General features: G+C 41.4%; 1 protein-coding gene across 1 annotated transcript in view; it reads right to left on the bottom strand.

Moving 5' to 3' along the window:
- The window catches only part of ATRNL1 (attractin like 1), a 575,975-nt gene that overhangs the window by 204,829 nt on the left and 352,135 nt on the right, over positions 1–19,011 (bottom strand). Inside the window, exon 26 of the mRNA XM_048507055.1 lies at positions 17,395–17,502. Coding sequence (XP_048363012.1) covers positions 17,395–17,502 — 108 coding nt within the window. The remainder of the gene's footprint in view (positions 1–17,394; positions 17,503–19,011) is intronic.

Raw genomic sequence — 19,011 nt, forward strand, 5'->3', positions numbered from 1 at the left:
ATAGCATGAGAAAATACACTCGTGAGAATGGTTATACCTGAATTAAGGAGATCATTTCAGTGATTAGCACAGAAAAGGGAACAAATTAAAAATTGCACCTGCCATTATAGAGGATGTGACAGAAAAACATGAAAGACATGCAAAAAATAACTTATTTTTACCAATGTTAAGTTCACGTACCCAGATCTAACAGAAACTGGTACTGTGATGTAATTATCTCTATAACAGTATATGCCCTAAAGTTGGCTGAAATATGTCATGGTTTCTCCCCGCCTTCCCCAATTACCAGTTTACTTTTTCAGTTATTCAAAAGAAGATTTCATCCTAGAGTTTACAAAAAAAAATTACTTAGATGCAATTCCTATAGGAGCTAGCAGTTAAAATGAATCTATGCTGCAGTCTAACCTTATTTTAACCTCATTTGACATGTGAACAAGTACATGGTTAAAGTGAGCTTAGAGGTTATAAAGCACTGGATCTGAGGAACAAAAAACAATGCTTTAGAAGGGGAAATCCTTCTTATAAGCCCTGCCACACAGAGAGATTTGGAAAAAAGGGGGTCTTCTCCAGGCTTCTGAAGCCACTTTCAAAGTCTTAACAGCACATTAGTGCTACTGCTTGAATGCTGCTTCTAAAATTGGAATCAGGAATGATAAGAGGGAAAGCATACCTTTTATAACCAATATTATTAGAATATTTTACTGTGTTCAAAACAATTCAGAAAACTGAATTTAGAAAACTGAACCAAAACATAAGATCACTGACAAGGAAACTATACTGAAGAACCAGAGTGAAGTTGATGTAGTTTCATATTATTTGCATACGAAGGAAGAATTGCATCAGATTTCCCTCAGAGTGCACTTTCACAAAGTGATGCACATGCAGAGTAATGCAATTTCAATCCACATTCAATGAATTTTCCAGCTGGATTTTACTGTGCAAAATAGAAAAATGCACTTGCAAACTATTGTGAAAGTGGATTTAAAGTACATTATTCTGCATGTGCAAAAGTGCCTTTACTGCTCCAATAATCCAAAAAGCCACACTGAGTAGAATGCTCCCTTATATGCAACTTTGATGATACATTCAGAGTTGGATTGTGTAATCCAGCACTGGCTTTCTTTCAGTGTTTCATATTTGCTTCCTTCATACCATCAGCTCACCTCCTTCTCTGTTCCTTCCAGGTCATATTCGAGCCTTTGCTTTAACACCAGCTTCTCCTTTTTATCCTCCTTTATGTTTCATCTCGGCCACCCATATGATTCTCAGATCATTAGTTCTTTGCCTGCTCCGGAGTTCTTTCAACTCTTAATTCCATTGAATTCCACTTCATTCCTTGATAAGTATACTCATCCTCTTGACCTTGGGTCCTGTGTGATTTTCTCTAGAGTTCATCCACTGTACTGGACACAGCAACAGAAACAACTACAACATCCCAGCAGCCTCAGTCAAATACAGCATGCTATATCCTAACTCTGTGTACAGCTGAGCACAAACAACTCGGTAAATTTCTGGTTCATGTTTATAAAACCCAAATTTTTTTACTGAAGCTGAATAAAGCTGATACCCATTGGCTTTATTTGGCTTTGAACCAATCGTGTGTGTGTGTGGGGGGGGGTGTTAAAACCCAAACAGGAACATTTTCAGTTATCCCCACCTGCTGTTTCTCCACCTACCTCTTCATCATTTCCCAAGTCCATGTGGGGGGAGAGGGGAAGTGGCAGAATGAGAGCTTCAACCAAATGTGAAGTCCAGCATTCAGTTGAAGCTCTCTTTCTCAGCCCCACTGCTGCTAGACTTGGGAAATTGTGGTATGGCTGAGAGAGCTTCACCTGAATGTTGGACATCTGCATTCAGCTGAAGCTCTCTCTGCTGATAAAGCCAAAACATATTTGGCTTTGTCAGCTTGCTGAGTAGCCTGGGATGTTTTTTTGCTGATTCGGTTTTTGGTGATTTGGTTCTTACTGAATCACCACCCCTAACACTGTGCTTATTTGTGTGCTTAGTCAATATGCCCTCCATCGTGAAAATGAGCTGGGTGTCATCCAAATATCGATGGCAACTCAGCCCAAAGCTCCACACTAGCTGAGTCAGGGGTTGCATATAAACAGCATTGGGGAAGGATGGCCCCCTGCAGCACCCCACATATAATGGAGAGTCACCTGGAAACCTCAGTCTCCAGCATCAGCTTTGTGCTGGATGGCCTCGTATCTCTGCAAGTAATGTTGTGGGGTGGAGGTTTCCAGGTGACTCTCCATTATATGTGGGGTGTCGCAGGGGGCCATCCTTCCCCCAACAGGTCATTATCTACCATATCTAGCTCAACCACGATGGCGACTAACACAGTCTCCATCCCATGACCAGCACAGAAGCTTTAGCTTCTAACACTTTTAAGATATAATGCAACCAAAGAAATATTCTAGTCTATGGTTACCAAACTGACAATTAGCAACTGAATTTCATCTCACTAGCCGATCATTTTGTTCATTTTCCCACTATCAATTTATCATAACACAAAGGTGAATCCATTCTCAGGTCATTAATAGGAATTCAATTAATATTGTCAAAATATCAACAACCTCTCATTTACAAAATCTTAGCCTTGGATGGAAGGTAAAGTATTTTGATTTGTGGTGACTAAAAATGTTGCCTGCTTTATGAAAGATGAGATTAGCAACTTTCACTCTAATAGACATTGACAATATCATTTTCTTGTAAAGTTACATACACACAAAATAAATTTTACTGTGCTTGAGAAAAGCTAGCTTCAGTATTTTGATATTGTTAAACTGAAAATATGCACACTCAAATATATTAATTAGTAAATTATACCCTTACTATGTCAAGATATGCTGAAACACCTGCACTTAATCAGTCAGCCAAACTTAATGTTGTATTCTTCCAGTGGACCATGAAATCTTGTTGCGTTAAATCTTCTATTTTAATTCCAGTGAGTTTTATAGAAATCAGATTAAGTAGAGTATGTTCAAGACAGCAAGATCATTTGGAAATTTAAAAATATTACACTTGATCTTTTTACACCTTCAACTGCATGCACAGGAGTTATTAAAAAAGATTCATATAACCATTAAAACAGTGCTGCTTTAAGCTGACCATTCTGAATCCACTTGCTATTCAGCAGTCTCCAGGACCTGTTCATATATTACTTTCTCACCAAAATTATTCTTAAGGGGAGGTTTGGAGTAGGTGTACATCAGCACACATATTCCTTTCAGTACTTCTGCATAGGTGTGACAAAGGGGCAGTAATCATCTGAGGTAAGGGGATATCTTGCTTTCAGATAACCAGAGGATCTCCTGGTTCGGACATTCACTACCCCATAGGGCTAGAGGAGGGGTGCTGCACAAGCCCACTCCCCAGAGAGAATTTTAAGGGAGATAGAAGGCTTAACTATGGGGTGAGGGAACTGGCTATCATGCTGGCTTCCTTCTGCTCAGGCAGTACCTTTGAGCAGTGCCAAGGGAATTAGACTTCTAGCACAGTGGTTCTCAACCTTCCTAATGCCGCGACCCTTTAATACAGTTCCTCATGTTGTGGTGACCCCCAACCCTAACATTTATCCATTTTACAGATGGAGAACACTGATACAGAGAGTCTTAGGCGACTCCTGTGAGAGGGTCGTTCGAGTCTAGCATGTCTCTCCAGTGTGTATCTTTGACTCTGGTGAGAGAGTATTATGCTACGATGAGTGAGAGAGAGTATTATGCTAAATTATTTATTTATTATTTATTATTTGGATTTACTAAACCACCCACCCCCGAAGAGCTCTGGGCGGTGTACAATATAAAACTTCAGTTAAAATACATCGTACATTTAAAACCAAAACACCACATAAACCTAAAACAACCATTAGATGTTGAAGCTCTATGTCCCAGAAGCAGGGGTGCCTTAAAGGTAAGGACCAACACCTTGAAGGTATTTTGGTATTCAGTTGGGAGCCAGTGCAGATGGTGCAGCACGGGAGAGATATAGTCCTGCATAGAGGCCCCCACGAGAAGCTGCACTGTTGCATGCCGGACCAATTTAGGAAAACAGTTGGGAAGAGGCTATTCCTTGGAGAGACTCAGGCGTGTTACGGAGCACCACTTCTGAATCTGGGTCTTCATTTTTGGTTGGTGGTGGGTTATGAAGTTTGGCCATTTCACAGTGCTGCATGGGCTTGGGAAGTATGGCATTGGGAGGAGTGATGTGTATCAGTCAATCAATCCATTACAGTCATAGCCCAGCACAGAGCAGCATAAGATAGATAAAATGCTTATAATTTAAGGGATAAAATATATTAAAACAATAAATATATCTCTATAAAAATCTACTGACAGAAGAAAATTGGAAACACCAAAGCAGTATAGGAACATAAAGGGGATGGGATGAAGGTGTAAATATTGAAAGTAAACTAGGCATAAGGGAACAATAAAATCAGCGGATAAAATACTGTAACTATTAGATCACAGTACAGTAACTATTAGATTAGAATACTGTAACTATTAGATCTGGTAAAACAACCTCAGTATTCATTAAGACTATTTAACAGCACAAACCATCCTAGGACATACTTCAAGTGCTGCTACACAAAACCTGGCAACACTGTGTGTTATAAGATGATTGCTATCTGTAAGCAGCAGGGAAATATTAAATTGTTCTGTGTGACCTGGAAATCTATGCAGCAGTGGTGAAATAAAACTAGTATGTATGTTTTTATAGTATTGATATTGGAGAAACACATGTTCTGATATTTCTATGTGCCCAGATCCACAGGGACATTTTCTAAGTGGTATGTGTAGAAAAAGAGCAGGGATACATTTGGCGCTTGCTGCTTTTTTCATATCCGTGCCACCATCAAAATTGAAATTTAGAAGGATTTCTCCAGTTGCCTTCATTTTGACCTTGATGCTATGTAATGCCAGACTGATAACAAATAAAATCTCTTTGTTAAATGATGTGTTGGCAAATTAAAAGCTTGGTTGTGTGTGATGCAGATCATGTCTGGCTGTCACTACTAACTTTGTCCAGTTATGCAGTCCACCATCAATAGCTATGTGTGGTAGGAAAAACTGCCATAAATCTTCTTCTTGTGCTGGAGAACAGGAGAGAGTTGGTATCAGGAAACACTGGCCTTGCATATTGGATCACTTCTTACCATTTCCCAAGTCCAGGTGAGATGTGTGTGAGTATGGGGCAGAGGAATTATTAGACCATGGTTTGAGAACGGCCAACAGAAACAATACAGAGAACCACCCTACACCAAATTGCAATACATCCTTTAGACAGACCACTCCTGCTTCGAAAATGCTAAGACCAATTCTTTTAATGGTCTTATAGCAACAACAGTTTAAATTATTAGCAGCAGCGCAAGCAGGCAGAGCTCTGAATCCTTCAGTTTGTTTCTGGTTTTGTTATTAATTAACTTTGTTTAATATCACAGCTGCCAGTTCATTACAATGTGAGACTCACACAGAGACCTAGGACGTTATAATGTACTGATGTAGTATTTGTGCAGATCCAAGCAGGGCTGCCTTTTGAATCTGACAGATGTTGATTTGGTCAATTTGAAGGTGTTTCAAGTGCAGCCTGACCACACTGGCGAAGCTACCAGGGGAAGGGGTGTGTGCCGCACACCGGGCGCATGGTTTTGGGTCATGTGGGGGGCAGAACATTTCCCCCAGACCCCGCCCCCTTTCCCCCAAGCCCCCCCCGCGGCGCCCCCCACACGCTTACATTACAAACTGAGCTGGAAATCAGGCTTAAAAGGCCCTGGTGGGAACTACATTTCCCAGGGTCTCCTGGGAAATGTAGTTCCCACCAGGGCCTTTGAATCCTGTAAGGGAACAAGCCTGTTCTCCAGCCTGCACAGTTTCTAAAGTAAGTGGGGGGCGCATGCCACGGGGGGGCGCCACGCCAGGGGGGGAAGCCAGAGTGCACACCGGGTGCACTCTGGCCCAGCTACGCCTCTGCCTGACCATTTTGCTATCTGGTCAGTTTCACCCTCAGCTTGCATTCAACATTTTGTGAGTGTAAGAGGATTCTCCCTGTTGCTATTTGCTGAAGGTTGCCCCAGGATGTTTGCTTTGCAGGCTCCGATTCTGGGTGCTTTTTCGCCCCCCCCAAAAAAACCCATGGTTGTACTCAGCTGATCCCACCAATTCCAGAAATATATAGTTTTCCTATTTTTTAATTTTCAAGAGCTATCTTTGTAGCTATGCAGAAACACTCAAGAAAATGTTAGCTTCTTGGAAGATGGATCAGCTGCCCGTTGAAACGCATTGGGTTGACCTGCCCTCCACCAGCTGATGGGTTTTTTTCTTACTGCACACTCTCCACCTGGAGACTGGAATTCCTATTTTTGACTCCATTTCAGGAGAGGGATTTCACTATGTCCCCCCTATGTAAGAAGCTGAAAAGCTAAACTAACAAGACACCAATAACTTTATAAGAAGCATGCATAGCGTATGGTTAAGTTAATTTAGCCCTTACATTCTAAAATAAGGATGTTAAGCCAATTTTAAGTTAATTAATTTAGATTAATTTAGATTAATTTATTAAGTTAATTAATCCAAAATTAAATAATGTCCAACTCTTAACCCTATATAAAAAGGTTTGTCTTCTGTGACATCAAACATAGAGGAAGAAAGAAATAATTACTGGGGATAAACCAAACTTCTGTTTTCCCCTATGGCTCAATAAAAGAACTATGGAATACTCTGAATAACATTCTTCATCCAGGTATTACAAATGTTTTTCAGAAAGAACTTGGCATTAGCTAAATAAAAAAAGAAAAGTCTTCAAGCAATATCTCAAATGAAGAGATTCAATAGCCTGAGAGACAAAACATTTTCCAGATAAACGAGGCAGCATGAGTGGAAGGGTAATTTCCAGCTACACAGAGTTATGACAAGCTAGAGAAAAACATATTGCATGAAGAGGTTGTGGGGAGGGAATAGGTTGATATGATTGTTTTGAGGTCAAAGTGTAGAGCAAACCAGTGCAGAAGATGCAGAAAGGTAGAGAAGCTATTTGGAAATGAGTTTAGAGAAGAAAGAAAGAGAAAGGATAGAAATTGGGATGATAAGACCTTCAGTTTCCTGGGGCAAGAAAGGCACCTGGCAATGTGACCACAGTGACAATAGTATTAGACTATATAGTGGAAAGAATAGATAGAATGGCAAGAAACAGTATCACAAAGAAAGGAAAGAGCAGGATTTCAGGGATAAACACTGAAGAGTAAAGACAACAGTAGTGTGGTCATTAGCAACTGTTGGGAGATAACTACAACAGTAGAAGTCTTGTTATAGAATGAAATGGAAAGATCTTAATATTTGCTGCAATGCAACATTATGTGGGCTATACATATATCTAAATAAATAAACAAATTATCCAGTCACCTTGTGGTGGTGCTCCACAAGAATTTTGGATCTGTAAATGCTCAAAATCTCATGCCATTCATGCTGGGCAAGTCTTGAGAATCATTTACTATAAAATCACCAGTATAGCATAGTGGTCAGTATCCGCAAGATTCAGGGCCTTTCAGCACATGGGTGGAAACGAGCCTCCACCAGCATAATTTATGCTGATGGAGGCTCTGGGACTGTTTGCACGCTAGCGTGTGAGCGGCCCCCACTCTCCCGCAGCTGGAGAGGCGGCTCCACATGGAGTCGCCTCTCGGTCAGCCCCCTCCACTCACCGTCATGTCCAGGGGTCGGAGGGCAACATGGGCGAGTCCCTGCAGCCCTCCAGGGCGACGTTGGACATGACGGTGAGTAAAGGCGATGGGGAGAGCAGCGTCTTCCCAGCGGTGCGGTTTGCACCATGCCGCTGGGAAGATGCTCCTTTGCTTCACACCACTTTCAGGCGGCCAGGAACAGCCACCCAGGGATGGCATTTTTGCCGTCACTGGGCCACTGTATATCGCCCGTGTGGAAAGGGCGTCAGATTCAGAAATCCCAATCTGTCATGGAAGCTTGTCACGACCTTGAATCAGTCAGTCAGTCACTCACGCACAATCTATCCTGAGTCAAGGATAAAGGATATGTTACAAGGATAAAATGGAGGAGAATGTTGTAAGATAGTTGAGTTTGAGATGCTTAACAAAACTCTTATTTTTCCCAGCTTTTTGTTGATCTGTGGACATTATTTAATTATATCAGTACTGTGTTTCTTTTTGCCTATAATACCATCTTTTGTTTGTAAGGTATGAATCAATATTATGGGTGGTTAATAGGATTGAGCAATACCGGACGCATTTGGTAAAATTTGGATTCAGGCTTATTCAGGCATAAAATTATCTGTTTGCCCAAATAAGATGAATATCATATTTGATATATACGGGTATATTTGGGACTGCCTGATTTTTTTAAAAAAAGTTGGGTGTTTTTTCAGGTTTTGGTCTGCAGGTGGCACATTTTTAAAGCTAGCGGCACCAGAATTTCAGGGTACCTTCCGCAGACTTTCCTGCTGGTACCACCCAAGATTGGTGATATTTGGTTCAAGGGATCAAAAGTTATGGACCCCCAAAGGGGGTGCCCCATCCTCCATTGTTTCCAATGAGTGCTGACAAGAGATGGGGCTATTCTTTTGAAGGTCCATAACTTTGGACCCCCTGAAGAAAACTTCACCAACCTTGGGTGGTATCATCAGGAGACTCTGTGGAAGACACCCTGAACGTTTGGTGCCACTAGCTTTAAAAATGTGCACTTCACAGACCCCATCAGATATTCCCCATTGGCTGCAATGGAGCCACTTCAGAGTACGGAATCTCCCAGCTCTTCAGTAAGTTCTATGATGGGAAAAAATAATTGTTTTTTTCCCACCATTGACTTAAGTGGAGCTTGCTGTTATGCCCAGCTGGCTCTGTGCTTGAGATTTTATTGGGGGCTTAGGGGGAGGGGTCTTGCTCTCGATAGGGGGGCCTATTTCCCACAGGACTGCTGATGTGTCTCCTGAAAGGAACCAGCCAACTTTGCTGAGGTTTGGATGGCTGGGCATTCGTTCTGTGGGCATCAGGTTCACATTCAATCAGGTGCCCACAGCATTTGCCCCTCCCACGCAAACTTCAGCAAAGTTGGCTGCTGATTCCTTTCAGGAGACTTACCAGCAACCCTGCAAAAAATTTGGAGCCCCTACCCAGAGCAATACCTCCATGCGTGCCCCCCATTGAAATCTCTACACCAGAGGCAGCTGGGCATAACAGCAAGCTTCACCCCATCCAACACCTCCCACTGCTTTTTGTGTCACTATGGCACCATGGTGTGTGGGGCATGTGATTGTTGCGTTCAGACACGTGGCTAAGGGGTCAGGCTGTAACGTGATAATGTTTTGGGAGTGACTTAGTGCAAAAATCATCCATGAGGGTCCATGTCCTTAAGCAAGTTTTTGTGCCACTACGGTGCCAAGGAGTGCGAAATGCAAGATTGTTGTGTTCAGACATGTGGCCAGGGGCATGAGCTGTGATGTGATTATTATTTTGGGGTGGCTTACTGCAAAAATCATGAGGATCCACAAGGATCCATGTTTTAAGCAGGTTTTTGTGCCACTGTGGTGCCAAAGAGCGTGGAATGCATGATTGTTGTGTTCAGACATGTGGCCAGGGGCATAAGCTATGATGTAATTGTGATTTTGTGGTGATCAAGTGGAAAAATCAGGAGGATCCATGAGGATCTGTGCTTTTTAACCACATTTTTGTGCCACTGCAGCACCATGGAGCATGGGATGCATGATTGTTGTGGGGGGGTGGCAAGCAGAGGCAGTGGGAGAGGAAAGTGGGGGGTGCAAGCAGGGGCAGTGGGAGAGGAAGGTGGCGGTAGGAAGCAGGAGCAGTGGGAGAGGAAGGTGGCGGTGCAAACGGGAAAGGGAAGGAGGAAAAAGAGAGGGGAAGAGAGGGGGGAGAGAAACGCTGGCAGGAGGAAGGGAGAGAAAGAGAGATGGGTCCTCTCCCTTCGCCATGGCACAGGGGCATTCATTCAGGCCAGGGAACTTTAAAGTTTAAAGATCGCAGGCCTGAAGGAATGCCAATTCAGCAGTGCTGAATCAATACAAGCCAAGCCGAATAGCTTGAAAATGGATCGGCTAGCATTTGAGTGGCTTGCATTCGGCTCAAATGCAAGCCAAATTGGCCGAATTGCGCTGCAAGTCGATCCTTCTGGCGATTTGGCACAGTCGAATCGCCAAACCTAGTGGTTGTATTGCTTTGGATTTTATTGATTTTTATTGCTAGATGTAACAATTTTTACAGAAGTTGTTTGCTTCTGATATTTACTGGGATTGTCAGCTGCCTTTGTTATTAAATTGTTTGTATTGCTTAAGCTTGTTTAATTGGAAGTTTACCCTCAGAGATACACTAAAGTTAAAAATGTGCTGCCTTATCTGCCAATATGACCTCAGCTATCCAAATGCAATTCTTGTGATTCCAGAGGATGAAAAATGGGCCACTGAAAGTTTGGAAATCACCACTGGGAAGCTAAGGACTCTGCCATGCCAATATATTCCCCACGCAAATGTGTCTCTAGGGACAGACAATATATACTGAATGAAAAAGATTTTGAAATTCTACCTGTGAGTATGGTTGGGACAAATAAATGTTTATAACTGAGAAGAAATTATTTGACAGGAGGGCTGACTGGTAATTCTTGTTTCTCTTCTTTACATTAATGTGAAAAAGACAAGGTCAGAAACTTTCATATAGATGGTATTTTTAATATTTAAAACAGACACATTGTAGAAATCCAGTTTTGAGACAAGGGAAATTACCCTACAGCCATTTCCCTTTCTTATGCTTCTGGGAGGGTCATCTGCTTCTCACAATATGGAAGCTGAATTTACCATAACCTTCTGAGATCAGAATTTTGGGATGGAATTTAACATAGGAACAACTATGGCTCCTTAAGACTGGCAAGTTTGAAACTGTTACCTTTTACTAGCAATATGTTCTTTTCCAATCCAATTGCATTTCCACAGTGGTTTTACCCATGAAGCCTTTTAACTGCACTACATCTGTTAGTTTAGATTGAAGGTGCAGCAGAACAACAGTACTTGGTGTATTGTGTCCATGGCTTTCTGGCAGGTGACACAATTACATTTTACACATTAAAGTTAGTGTGGTTTTCAGTGTTGTACCCTCTTAATCTGGCAACTAACAGAGACTTTATATATACACCTAAAAGAACATGGGAGCAAAGGTCTATTAAACCTATGACCTGTGGGGAAAAGGTGACAAGAATAGAATCTGAATCTGCCGAACTTGTGGTATCAGGGGAGTAGAGAAACTATAATGCTGAGCAAGCACATATACCACTTTCATTTGGTACAAAATAATCAAGTATGCTTGGGTTGCAGATTTTAAAATTGCTCATTAAATTATTTAAATTAAACAAGAAAATAAGCCTAGCCAAAAAAAAGTGCATTTCTTTGCAAAGCAAGTTAAAAAGTCTCGCCACCTTATTGGCAAGGGGAAAATGGAAAGGTAGCTTGTTAATGTAAACTTCAATTACCTGAATGCACAAAACTGGATCTTATTGTACTTTAAGAAAACCACCCTGAATTCTTAGCAGCCCTTGTGGAGCAATGAAAGGCAGCTGCACAAAAGCTTAGGTCCAGGTTTAAATGCTACAACAATTGATCTTAGTCTTATTTCAGCCTCCTGAAATGTTTTTGTTGTTGTTAATTCAATGGATTTATTTTAATAGTTTTGAAGATAAAGCTCCAGTTTCACTAGGGCTGTTTCTGCACAGCCAAGGGAGAGAGCCTGCATCGGCATTAATCATGCCGATGCAGGCTCTGGGGCCATTCGCACAGATGGCCCCATGGGATGCGCAGCTGTTGGAGCAAGCTCCGCACAGCTGCATATTCCCCTCCCTGGCCCCAAACGCCTCCGTACCTTCTGCTGGCAGCCATCACTCTGTCGTTGCTCTGAGGAGGGAAGGGGACACACCCCCATGGCCAGAGCGACGGCTGAAGCACCGGAGGCCAGGGGGCGTGTCCCCTTCCCTCCTCAGAGTGACGACAGAGCCACAGATGCCAGCAGAAAGTAAGGAGGCGTTTGGTGCCGGGGAGGGGAAATGCTGGCTTCCACCTGCTGCCGTTCGCATGGCAGCGGATGGAAGCTGGCGTTTGCAGGAAAACTCGCTCCCCAAGCAAGTTTCAAAAACACCGTTTTGGCAGGCACAGCACGCTGCTGCATCGATTTGGCAGTGGTGCCTGTGCGAAGGGTCCCTGCCAAAACGGTGTTTTACCGGGCTGAAGCTGTTGCTTTCAGCCCATGCAGAAACCGCCTTGGATTCCTAAAAGTACATGTAAGACTACATTAATTACACACATAGAAATGTGATACACAAGCAAGAGCTTAATATGAACTGATGAGATCAGGATGAGATCTCTGTGTGTGCATATGAAATGCTCCAGATTTTGGAAATATTCACTTCACTACCCACCAGCTTCATCCATTAGAATTCTTCATACCACTGCAACAACAGTTACAGCTACAAAGGTGACACAAGAGTTTCTGCCCAGTGTTGAACGACTGAGTCAGAAGCAGTTAATTGCTTTTGTCTGGGAAGGATTCAAGGTGCAAATGAAATTCCATGCTCCAGTGAAGAAGAGAAACACTTTTGCATCAACTTTTGCATCTACTTCAAATAGCGCAGAAATAAACAAAGAACAATATTGCTGTAAAAGCTTATCAGAACATCTTGTATTGCTTAATAATGGCCTGTTATGCTAGAAGAGTAGTAGAACTTCAAACACATATTGCAACATGACCTGATGCCACTGGAAAATGTACTTGCAGAAGAAAATGGAAAATCAAAATAAAATCAAATAATTCCTTGCTGACTTGCGGAGAGAAGCAACCCCCTGACCACTGGGACAAAGACAGAAAATATTCAGCTATTAGGTGAGGTGAGGTAAGAAATCTCCTTTGCACTGCAATTACACTTCAAACCACAGTAAACACACAACGAGAATATCCACCTTCCATCTAGCACATAATCTCTCAAATACTCAAATATTATGCCCACATTAGGAAGTGTTATAGGGTTGCCAACTCAGCCTGGGAAATCCCTACAGATTCAGGGGGAATGCCTGTGGAAGGGTAATTAGGGGGAGGGATTGCACCTTGAATCCATAGGCTTATAATTTGAAGCCGTAGGCTTCGCCGTAGGCTTAGCCTTCCCATTTTGTCATTCCTTCTAGGGAAATTGATGCCAGTCCTCTGGAGATGAGTGAGAATTCCAGGAGAATTCCAGGCCCCACCTGGATGTTGTGAATCCACTGTAATAACTAGATGGGATAGGTACAACTGAAGGTTCAAGTGCAGTCATCATGGTGAAAACAGTAAACAAAAAGCGAATGGCAAGTATATATTGGCACACCCAGAGGTAAATGCTGTGAACCAGATTATCACGAAGACAATATTTCTGCACCAAGAAAACTCAGGACAACATGACTGTAAAAAGCAATACTAATGAACAATATTTTTATTAACAATCCAAGTATTAGACCTATAACAATATGGACAATAGTTATTCCAATCTTACATCTTGCACACAGGAGCTCATGGGCCCATATTTATTTACTGATTGATTTCTATCCCACCCTTCAAATGCATCCCAAGGTGAGTTACAACCATCTAAAAAGAATTCCCACATTACAATAGAAACAGCATCATACACAGATAAAAATTTCTAAAAATATACCTAAACTAAAAACATACCTAAAACACACCTAAAAACACAATGATATCTAAAACAAAAACATAACCAAAATTTTATACCTAAAATATACCCTTACTATACCTAAAATATACCCAATGATATCATCGAAAGCATAAGAGTTGTTATATGTCATTAAAAGAATCACATACACTTCACATACATTTCTCATCTCCTTGGAATTAGATATAATATAATTGAAGGATAGAAAAAGTGACAGTAGTAAAAGAAACTTGCAAGTATGCTATCCTCATAAAGGGAGAGTTTACTTCACTAGCATTAGATCTAATTGCAAATACATGTATCACATATTAAGAAGGAATAATACAAACAATTAATGGTCATTCAAAATATAGTGACATACCTATTATGCACCTATTATACACAAGTCCCCTTGATCTTAACCATCACAAAATAAAAGTAGATGCAGATGTGCTGTTCAAATGAAATGAGTGAAAATCCCATTACAAGGAATTTTGTGTTTCCGGTAGAACTGTTTGGTAGGTTTTTTCTAATAAATCACACCATAGCAGAAGGACAACAAAATGAAACAGAAAAATAGGACAACCTTCAAATAAATCTACTTTCAGTGTAGCATTCTGACTGAAACCATCCCTTTGCCTCTATTTACTACAGGGCTAAAAGAGAATGATGACCATTTAGGGCAGATGTAATTTTTATTACCTTGCTTCCATATAGGGTTGCCAACCTCCAAGTGGGATTTGAAGATCACCTAGACCCACAACTGATTTCCAGACCACAAAGATCTGTTCCTTTGGACCAAGTGGTTGTTTTGCAGGGTGGGGTCTGTGGCATTATACCCTTTTGATGTCCCTCCCCTCCCTAAACTTGCCCTCACAAATCTCCCTAAACACCTACTCAGTGCCATCCTCAGGAATTTCCCAAACTGGAATTGGCCAGTCCACTTGTATATGTTCAAAATAGATCCTCAATTTAACTTAACAATACCAAGGATCCTTCCTTTCTACTGAATTCTATGCCATAGACATCACAGGCCAATCAATACACTGTACCACATTGCTTAAGTATTCAGTGCAATATACTTCATTGCTACACATTTTACTTTAGTGGAAAACTTGAACGGTATCCAGCCCACGTATATGTTAATCAGGCTAGGCAGGATATATTCAAACAGTGAACACTAAAACAATTACTAGAATATAGGAGAATGGGTGGGGGGAGACCCTAATAAAACCTCTAAAATATAATTAAAATATTTCAGCTTCCACATCCATTAGTGTCTTAATAAAACATGTCATGGAAAATGACAGTAATTAACTTTTGATGTTTACTTCTGAAGTTTAATTAAATAAACTGTATGTAAACAATCCAAGCCCCACCACCTACTCCGTCCTTTCCCACCCAAAGAGAATATAACAAAATTCCACTCCAGATAAATTAGTGAAACTTCACAATATCAATGAAGTTCTGTATGTAGCCATGAGGCCTTCAGTCTCAATAGTTGGCACTTCCCTTTGTTTCTCTGATAGGCAACATCTGCAGGGCAGATGATACTGGGGGGTCCTGACAGGTGCACCTGTTGGCCATAATCTTTGCACAGCTTCTTGGTAAGAGGAGTTATTACAAAAATGCTTTGGATCAGATATGATCAAATTATGTCAGCAACAAATATTAGTAGCCCCTATTTATGAGAGCCTTAACAAGTAATTAGGTAGGTGCTTAGTATTTGGGTCTGCCTTACACAGTATAAACTGATGTTTTATTTATTACATTTATACCATGCCTTTCTTTCTTGGAACTTAAAACATACATTAAGTATCCTCAGGGCCCTCCACCAAGGCACCAAACAAACCCATACTTTGGCTGCTCTTTTACGCACCAGCAGGCATGAAACCTATGCCAACCATTTGTTTATAATACAATAAATATACAGTGGGGATAAATTTGTTGCAGAAGATCCAAAGCCTTTCCTCAAAAGTACCTCTTCTTTCTGGAAATCTGTACTTCTCCAGAGTTTAAACACAATCCCCCTTCCCAACTACTGGTCCAAGATAGACAGCTGAATAAGGATTGTTTGTTCGTTAATTTAGAACAGTTTTATGCCACCTTTTCAGGAACCTACCCAAGATAGCTTGTGTGTTTTGTCATCTATTCACACCTGACTTATGGCAACCCTTGGTGAGGTTTCCAAGGCAAGAGATGTTCACAGGTTGCTTGCCATTGTCTGTCTCCATGCCATGCCCTTGGAGGTCTCCCATCCAAATACTAGTCAGAGTCAAGGCCAAGAGTATGTGACTGATACAAGGTCACCCAGCAAGTCTCCATGAGAGAGTGGGGATTTGAACTTGTGTTTCCCAGATCCTGGTCCATCACCCTAATCATTGCACTACTCTGGCTCTCCAAGACAGATTACAAAATTCAAAATCATTAAAACACAACATCAAAAATATTAGAATCCAGTGTGAAAAACTCAGCAACACAGAATTCATATGAACAGGTCACCAAAAGCTTAAAATAACCATTTCCAAACTAAACTAGTATTAAACAATCATTGCCTTAATTGAAAGCCTGGGGGGTCAGAAATGTTTGGACCTAGTACCAAAAAGAGAGCAACACAGGCACCAGGTGAATAAACCTCAAGAGGAAGAAAATTCTATAAGCAAAGTGGCACTACCAAAGCAGCCCTATGTCTGGCTGCCTTCCACCTCACCTTGGTGGGGGACACCACAAGTAGGGCTTGCAAGGCAGGTCTTCTCTGGCAGGCTGAACAATAAGCATAGACATGGAAGGAAACACAGACAGACAATCCAATCTCTATAAGAACCAGTGTTTTACATATGTGCACTGAAAAGATAAATCCAAGCATGATACCTGGACAAGTTCCCAATTACTTCCCTAGGAAGAGCGTTTGAGATTATTAAAAGAAAAGTTCCAAGAAAATAAAGAAAGAAAATGTAGAACATTAGAGAATTCTTCAAGAAGGTGCATTAATGTTCAGCAAAATATAGTAAACAAAGGTAAAGCAGCACAAATATGAGAGAATAAAATACCAGCTCTAGTTAGATTATCCACTATCTATTTGCATTTTTTTTTCTTACTTTAAGCCGACTTTTTCCGGAACTTATTTCATGCATTATTACTCTATTCCAATGCAGTATTACATTACTTTGTGCATTATAATTTCTTTTCAGAGTGCTGCCTTTACAATAAAATTGTCATAATGTAGCCATTAGTCACAAATGACAACATATTCCATCTACAGTACTCTTCAAACCTCACAAATAAACCCAGAATAATGAAATTCATTGTGAAGCTCATTTTAAAGAGCAATCTCAGTTAATTAAGATAGATGTGAACTGTTACCTAGGGGGTACTGCACACTCAGAGGACTAAATGCGAGAGGCTTGTTTATTATATGCATCTTATAGTCCTTTGGCTCTTATCTGCTAAGAAAGAGCTGCCAGGTGAGCAGATTGTCACTCCAGTCTAAGCTAATAGATTCTCTAGTGGCTTTTGTTACAGCTCATGTCACACAACTGAAACGATGAGCCTCAAAAACAGCACAACATATGTAGCTGCAACTTGTCAGCTCCAGGTAATCAGGTTCTTTTTGGTTTCAGAAGCAGATGCAGTCAAGATTCGCAGTGTAAATATGCAAATAGCAATGGTCCCTCATCAGCCCCACAGTTCCTACCTCTAACGGCCCTCGTAGAAAGTCTGTTTGTTCAGCTCCTACTTCCAGCGCCACATCAACGGAAGCAAAGGGACGGCTGGCCATCTGCTGTCGTTCCCGCATAAGTTGCTGATGGGAAAAAAAATTATGTGTCAACATATCGTCTTACAATATAACACTTCATATCTTCCTTTACTTAACAGTGACTCCAATGACAGTGATTGCAGTGCCTAAATGGCATCCCAGAGGAGTTTCAAGGTCAAAGTATCAAACTGTGTTAACGTATGAAGAGCAATACAGGATGAACGTATGAAGAGCAATACAAGAGCAATCCACCTAGGGGAAGGGGTCATCCAATTAAGACATTTTTGGGTTCATCTTACTAGCAATTCCGCACACAGCAAGAAACCAATAGCTAGCATGGGACTATCTTTTTGTCAGAGCTTCACTGGCTTACAGTGATAACATCTTTAAAGCCCCATCCAAAGGGCAGGGGGGCAAATTCACTCATGAGAGTGGCGGGATGGCTGCGCCGGTGGATTCAGAGCACATCTGAAAAATTGGCTTTTGCTAGATCACTATAGAACATTTTCAACCTAACGTACTTCATGGGTGTTGTACGGATACAGTGGAGGAGAGCGATATAAGTTGCTTTGGTTCTCTTTTGGGGAGAAAGATGAAGTAAATAGACAGACAGACAGACAGACAGACAGACAGACAGACAGACAGACAGACAGACAGACAGACAGACAGACAGACAGACACCTTTATTGGCATTATGAATCACAATATTAAGAGAGAGAAAAAGAACAGATGAAGTAAATAATAAAAACAGGTAAGGACAGAGGGATATAAAAGGTAGGTGCATGGTAAGGATAAAATTGAGGATATGGGGATGCCAAGAGGAAGAAATAGTGGGGGAAGGTGATCAAAGAGCAAGTAGGGTGCTTTGCAGGTTTCCCACCATTCAACAGAGCCCATCCTGCCCAGTACAAACAACTTGTCCAGGCTGCCACCATGCAAGTGGGCCAGACTTTTTCCAGATAGAGGCTGCCAGGGGCAGGGAATGAAGGAAAGCCAAACACAGGTAAAGGCAGGTTGGCTGGTAGATGGGAAAGAAAGAAGAAAGCAGGAAAAGAGTCTACAGGGATCTCACAGGGAAGGAGGGAAATTGTGGGGAGAAGAAAATGAGGTGCCCCCTACAAATCCTTGCAGGTCCCTGCTTGCAATTATAAATTTCCTTGAACTACTAGCTCCTCTGATTCCCCAACTTTAATTTTAAAAAAGTAAGTCTCTCACTGTGGATATGTAAGGGGATTTCTGCAATGCAAGGGACTAGAGTCTTTTTAGAAAACATAAAAGCTGTGAAGTCAGAGGAGCCAATAACATTGATTGCTATGTATAGCACAATAACAGTCTAGCAGGTGCTGATTTTTTTGGAAAAATGCCAAAAACAACTCTTTACTAGAGCAGAGGAAATGGAAGCTGCAAAGGACGAAGGACGAAGAAATGGTGCCAACGTGGGTGAAACATTTAAAAAGTGCCCCTTCCCATCCATACAGTGTTCAAAGATGTTTTAACTGAAACCTTTCAAAAAGATCCTATCAAACCACATTTAGGAAAGATGGCATCAAACAA

Source organism: Sphaerodactylus townsendi, linkage group LG08 (assembly GCF_021028975.2).
Source record: "Sphaerodactylus townsendi isolate TG3544 linkage group LG08, MPM_Stown_v2.3, whole genome shotgun sequence".
Lineage (NCBI taxonomy): Eukaryota > Metazoa > Chordata > Lepidosauria > Squamata > Sphaerodactylidae > Sphaerodactylus > Sphaerodactylus townsendi.